The 5,216-nt window shown below is 69.1% G+C and overlaps 2 protein-coding genes across 5 annotated transcripts in view; both read right to left on the bottom strand.

The window, feature by feature from the left end:
* The window catches only part of LOC102374088, a 15,318-nt gene extending 11,491 nt beyond the window's left edge, over nt 1-3,827 (bottom strand). The window contains exons 1-7 of one of the 4 annotated variants that reach the window (XM_025214223.1): nt 3,710-3,827; nt 3,254-3,409; nt 2,838-2,993; nt 1,430-1,621; nt 1,144-1,257; nt 760-882; nt 252-323 (exon numbers count right to left, since the gene is read on the bottom strand). In XM_025214223.1, coding sequence (XP_025070008.1) covers nt 252-323; nt 760-882; nt 1,144-1,257; nt 1,430-1,621; nt 2,838-2,993; nt 3,254-3,409; nt 3,710-3,718 — 822 coding nt within the window. In that variant the 5' untranslated portion in view covers nt 3,719-3,827. Of the gene's footprint in view, nt 1-251; nt 324-759; nt 883-1,143; nt 1,258-1,429; nt 1,622-2,837; nt 2,994-3,253; nt 3,495-3,709 lie in introns of all 4 variants that reach the window. The other 3 variants (XM_025214222.1, XM_025214224.1, XM_025214225.1) reach the window with 3 other exon arrangements.
* LOC112551714 (WD repeat-containing protein 97-like) lies at nt 3,807-5,185 on the bottom strand. Its single transcript, XM_025214242.1, has 5 exons — nt 4,914-5,185; nt 4,714-4,804; nt 4,199-4,331; nt 3,886-4,018; nt 3,807-3,844 (listed from the first exon to the last, which is right to left on the bottom strand). The coding sequence occupies exons 1-5, from the start codon at nt 5,050-5,052 to the stop codon at nt 3,807-3,809; spliced, it is 534 nt and encodes a 177-aa protein (XP_025070027.1). The 5' UTR covers nt 5,053-5,185.
* Between the last annotated feature and the right edge of the window lie 31 nt (nt 5,186-5,216).

Raw genomic sequence — 5,216 nt, forward strand, 5'->3', positions numbered from 1 at the left:
GGTCTATGCGTGGGGCTCCGAGGAGCCGGGCCGGCTGCCGCCCGGTCCGAGCCATCAACCCCGGGATCCTTCCACGTCGTCCCCAGGGAGGCGTGAAGAACCCGCCGAGCCTCCAGCAAAGCAAGCGGGGAGGCGCAGGAGGCAGGAGGAAGCAAGAGCAGGAGCGGGCACGGGAGGCGCGACGCAGCCGGGCAGGTGCGCAGGCACCAGGGCAGGCGGCCGGGAGGGGAGCTCCGCGCACGGTCACTCACCTGGGTCGTGGCCCCGGGGGCGTGGGAGGACGTGCGTGCCAGGGAGCTCTCCGACACAGGCGCCGACACCGGCTTTGGGTCACAAACAGAGAAGCACGTGTCACGAGCGGGGCAGCCTGGGCCGAGCCCGGCACTAGTCAGAGCAGAGCGGGGACGGCGAGGGCAGGAGCGCGCAGAGACGGGGCAGGGGAGATCGAACGGGGGCAGAAACCAGCACGGCCAGGGCAGGGGCAGGGGCAGGGGAGGGGCCGGCTCTGCGCCCCAGCCCACGCCCCATGCTGCTGTGCAGCCCGTGGGGAGACCCAGGGCAGGTGCGGACTCTGGAGACCGTCTCCAGCCTGCCCGGCCCTGTGGCTGTGGGGGCAGCTCTGGTTTGGGTCTGGGGGGAGGTGCCAGGCAGGCCCTGCCAGCAGCTCCCTTCACCCCTGCAGCTGTGGGCAGCTCTGGCCCGGGGCCGTGAGGTCTGGTCCCACTCCACTGTCCACACCCGGCGTCGGGTCCTGCTCACCTCCACGAACCAGGACGTGCTGGATGCTGTCTGGATGCCTTCCTCCTCCTCCTCCTCCTCCTCTTCCTCCTCCTCAACAGACCAGCACTGGTGCTGGGCAAGGACCTCTCCACTCCCCGGCTCCTGGCGGGGAACGGGGAGCTACCTCAGCGCCTCCCCCTCTCTGAGGCTCAGGGCCAAGGGGCTGCGGTGTCGGCCGGCCGCCGGAAGGAGCCTGGGAAGGGTCTCGTGACCCCCCGAGCTGCAGGGACACGGGGCTAAACCGGGGAGGCAGCTGGGCAGGATGCCCCAGGAGGTGCTGAGACCCCTCAGGGGAGGGGAGCAGGCCCAGGGCTGGGGGAGCTCCAGGAATGGGCCCCGGCCCGGCTCTGGGCCCCAAAGTACCTGCGGCACGTCCGGCTGCAGCCCCTCATGCACTGGGCCCTGCTGCTCCCACAGGTGCCTCACTGCCACCGAGTTGGGGAGGTAGCCGGACGACAGCCTGGGCAGCATCGGGTCCTGCGAGCAGGGGGGGCGTGGGTCACCGGGTGCCGGCATCACCGCCCCAGCTAGACCCCCACCCACCTCCCGCCCCAAGGCACGAGGGCCAGGACACGGCTGCCGGGAAGGAGTGTGGCAGCCCAGCTACGGCCGGGACAGGCCAGAGGGGTGGCTGGCTTGGTGGCCTCACCTGGATGTTGGTGAAGGACGTAATTTGGGAGGGGAAGAAGCCTTTGATGAGCTGCGGTGCGGGCGGGAGCTGGAGGCTCCTCTGCATTTGGGCCCGGGGGGTGCTGAGCACAGGCACCGAGACAGCTCGGGGAGGGCTCCTGCGCGGGCGAGACTCCGGGGCCTTCAACGGGGCAGTGTCGGTGGCTGGGATCTTGGGGCAAAGGGTGGCTGCAGTGTGCACCAAGGAGTGTGCAAGCACCTGCTCTACCACTGCACAGTGCACCAGGTAATGTGTGAGCATGCACTGTACCACTGCACGGTGCACCAGGGAGAGTGCGAGCACCACTGTGCCACCACACGAGGCACCAGGGGCATGCAAGTGCCCACTGTACCACTGCAGTGTGCACCAGGGAGCGTGTGAGCACCGCTGTACCACCGCACGAGGCACCAGGGGCATGCAAGTGCCCACTGTACCACTGCAGTGTGCACCAGGGAGCGTGTGAGCACCGCTGTACCACCGCACGAGGCACCAGGGGCATGCAAGTGCCCACTGTACCACTGCAGTGTGCACCAGGGAGCGTGTGAGCACCGCTGTACCACTGCACGATGTACCAGGGAGTGTGGGCACTTACAAATGTGCTCCAGCAGGCGAGGTGGGGGGCAGTGGCCTTTAATTAGCACAGCTCTTGGAGGTGCACTAATTAAAATGCCCAGAGCATCATGTGTATCAGCATCTCCGTGCTGAAAAATGGTGGCAGGGTGCTTTAACTAAAGCTCCTTGAACCAGCTTTAGTTAAAGCGCCCCCGCCACCATTTTTAAGTGTGGGGACACTGATACACGTGACACTGCAGCCTGTTGGAGTGTGGTAATTGCCACACTCCAGCAAACCCCATTCATCAAATCTGCTCTAATGCGCTGTAATTACGCAGCGTTGGAGCAGCCTCCCTGCAGGTGCGCAAGAGCCCCGTGTGAGCATGCACTGTACCCCTGCATGATGCACCAGGGAGTGTGCAAGCACCCCCAGGCCACTGTAGTGTGCCCAGGGAGCGTGCGAGCACCCAGTGGGTGGGGAGGTGTGCAGCACAGAACATGAGGGGGGAAGAGCTCTCACCCCTGGAAACACCACTTCACACCCAGCCCTGTGCACATGCCCCTTCCACACGCATGCACATGTATCCACCTTCTCCATCACATGCCCATCACCTGTGTGTGCGCGTGCACACACACGCGCACACGCACACGCACACACACACACGCACGCACGCACAGTCCCATTCCTGCCGGGAGCTGGGAAGACCTGAGAGAGAAACACGCGTGGCAGCCACTCCAGAACCCCGCGCCACGCCGTGCACTCCTGCCCGCCCGGCGCCCACCTTCCAGCAGTGGGGACAAGCCCTTGCCCGTCCGCCCCGAGCGCCCACCACACCTGCAGCTCCTGCCCTGCCGCCTCGTCCGCGGGGGGCTCCGGGAAGGCCCCCAGGAATGTGTCTAGAGCTTGCAGGTCCCCGACGGCCCAGGGGTCGGCTCCGTGCAGGCAGGCCTCCAGCACGCGGTCCGCGTCGAAGGCGTCTTGCTCAGGAATCTGGGGGGGCGCGGGGGGAAGAGGGGGCACTTTCATCACTTGCGGGTCCGTGCCGGCTGCGCCCATACCCAGCGGACCAGGTCGTACCAGCAGCCCCTGCCACCTTCCCACCACACTGGATTCAGAGCGCAGTGGGTGTCCTGGGCAGGGCAGAGCCAGTGCTGGGAGGCCGAAGACCCCCCACCCCATGGAGCAGCTTGTTGCACGCCCCGGCTCTGCTGCGTCCGAGCCCACCCAGCCCCTGCCCTCCTGGGAGGCACCTGGACGCGGAGCTGCCGCCCATAGAGGATCTGCAGGTACCGCTCAAAGGCCTCGTCCCGCAGCTCCTGGCTGAGTTGCGGTGTCCGGCCGGCCCTCAGCTTCCCCTCACGCAGCAGCTGCAGGTCCAGGTCCCGCGCGGCCAGCTGGGCACAGGCCTGGGGGCAGCAAGAGGTGGCCTCCGGCATCAGGATGCTCTGGGGGGCCTTTGGCAGAGCCCCTGGCACCAGCTCACGGGGGAGGCTGGAGCACAAAAGGGCGCTGTGGTCACCGCGCAGCCACCCCCTTCCACTGCACCCCAGGGTGCAACAGGGCCCCCGCCATGGTGAGGACCCTGCCTCCAGCTGGGAAGGGGGCACAGAGCCTGGAGAGACCCTGCGTGGCTCTGCCCAGCAGCGACGGGGGCTGAGCGAGGTCCCGCCCAGCGCAGGGGCTGTCGCCCGCCCTGCAGCCAGTACCTCCTCCATCTCCTGCTGCTCCCGCGCGGGGTCCTGGCACGCCGGGAGCTGCCAGCGGTGGGTGGGCAGGCGCAGCCTGCGGGAGAGGGGCAGGCCATCAGCACGGCTGGGTGCCCCGTGGGCAAAGCCAGGATGCTTGGGGCCCAGGGCAGACGCTCCCCCGGACCAGCGCTCACCGGCCTGTCGTGGCGGGCCCCCCAGCTCCGGCCCCGCTGCAGGGTCCCAGGGCAGAGGCTGCAGCAGGGCATCGGCCACGGACACGGACAGCGTCGGGTCCTGGGTGGGCTCCACAAACCTACTGCACACCAGCTGCGGGAGACGAGGGCCCCGAGTCCCGCTGGCCACAGCGAGGCAGCTGGCAGGGTGTGGGGTGGGCAGCGCAGGGGGCATCAGCTCAGCATCTCCCCACCCCCCTGGGCACCGCCGTGGGGGACACCCAGCCCGGAGCTCTGCCCCCGCGCCTGCCCCGGGGCGGTCGGTCTCGGGCACCTTGAGCAGGTAGGACCGGGGCAGGTACTTGCTGTGCTGGATGCGGTAGAGGTGCCGCTCGATGCCCACCAGCAGGTCCCCGTGGTCGTTGGCGAAGGCCAGGCTGTGCGGGATGGTGTTCAGCTTCAGGTGCCTGCGGGGGCAGCAATGGCCGGAGGTGAGCACCACGTGTGGGCTCCCTGGGGCAGGATCAGGCCCATGCAACCCCCCAGACAAACCCTGTGCGCGAGCTCGGAGCCGCACGACGCAGCGCCCGGGATACAGCTGCAGCCCCCAGCGCCTCGCGGGGAGATCGAACCCCCACACATGGAGCGGGAAGGCGGGGGGCAACAGGCAGCTCGGGCGGCAGCCCGGGGGAGGGCAGAGTCCGTAACCAGGGGCACGTTGGGCTCCAGGACCCCGAGGCAGAGGGAAACTGGGAGAGCGGGAGGACGGGGGCGCGGGGGAGGAGAGCACGAGGGCAGACAAGGGGAGACCCCCAGGATGGGGGCGCAGGGATGGGGGCCCGGCCTCACCGCAGCAGCTGGTTGCGGCGGTTCCAGACCTTCACCGACCCGTCCCGGCTGGACGAGGCGAAGAGCTTCAGCCGGGGGCAGCAGCAGAGGCCTGGGGGGGAGCAGCAGCCGTGACCCGGGGTGTCCACCAGCGCCGAGCGCCCGGCCTGGGGGCTCAGCACCCCCTGGCCAAGGGAGCTTGGGGACACTGCCAAGCCCACCGGTGATCTCGTCCAGCGGGTCGTCCTCGGGCGGGTGGCGCGGGCGGGCGCGGGCCTGCAGGTCGTAGTGGGCGACGCGGTACGTGGCGCTCTCGGGGTCGTGCAGGGCCACGGCCAGGGTGCTGCCCAGGGTGCACATGTGCAGCGCGGGGTGCGGGCAGGCGAAGCGCAGCAGCGGGCTCAGGCAGTCCTCGGCGTAGGGGAAGACGCGCCACACCTGCACCACGCAGTCCTAGCCTGCGCGGGGGCGACACCGCTGCTCCTAGACCCCCCCTCCCCTCCCCCCCCACGCACCGGGCTCTC

This window comes from Alligator sinensis, unplaced genomic scaffold (genome assembly GCF_000455745.1).
Source record: "Alligator sinensis unplaced genomic scaffold, ASM45574v1 scaffold987_1, whole genome shotgun sequence".
In the NCBI taxonomy this organism is placed as follows: Eukaryota; Metazoa; Chordata; order Crocodylia; family Alligatoridae; genus Alligator; species Alligator sinensis.

What these genes read in the sequence shown, in the direction of transcription:
- LOC112551714 (XM_025214242.1), bottom strand. Translation starts at nt 5,052, where the DNA reads ATGTGCACCCTGGGCAGCACCCTGGCCGTGGCCCTGCACGACCCCGAG. An exon ending in CGCCGCAACCAGCTGCTGCG is followed by an intron (nt 4,332 to 4,713) that starts GTGAGGCCGGGC and finishes CTGCCCCCGCAG; the next exon opens with GCACCTGAAGCTGAACACCA. An exon ending in CCCGGTCCTACCTGCTCAAG is followed by an intron (nt 4,019 to 4,198) that starts GTGCCCGAGACC and finishes CGTCTCCCGCAG; the next exon opens with CTGGTGTGCAGTAGGTTTGT.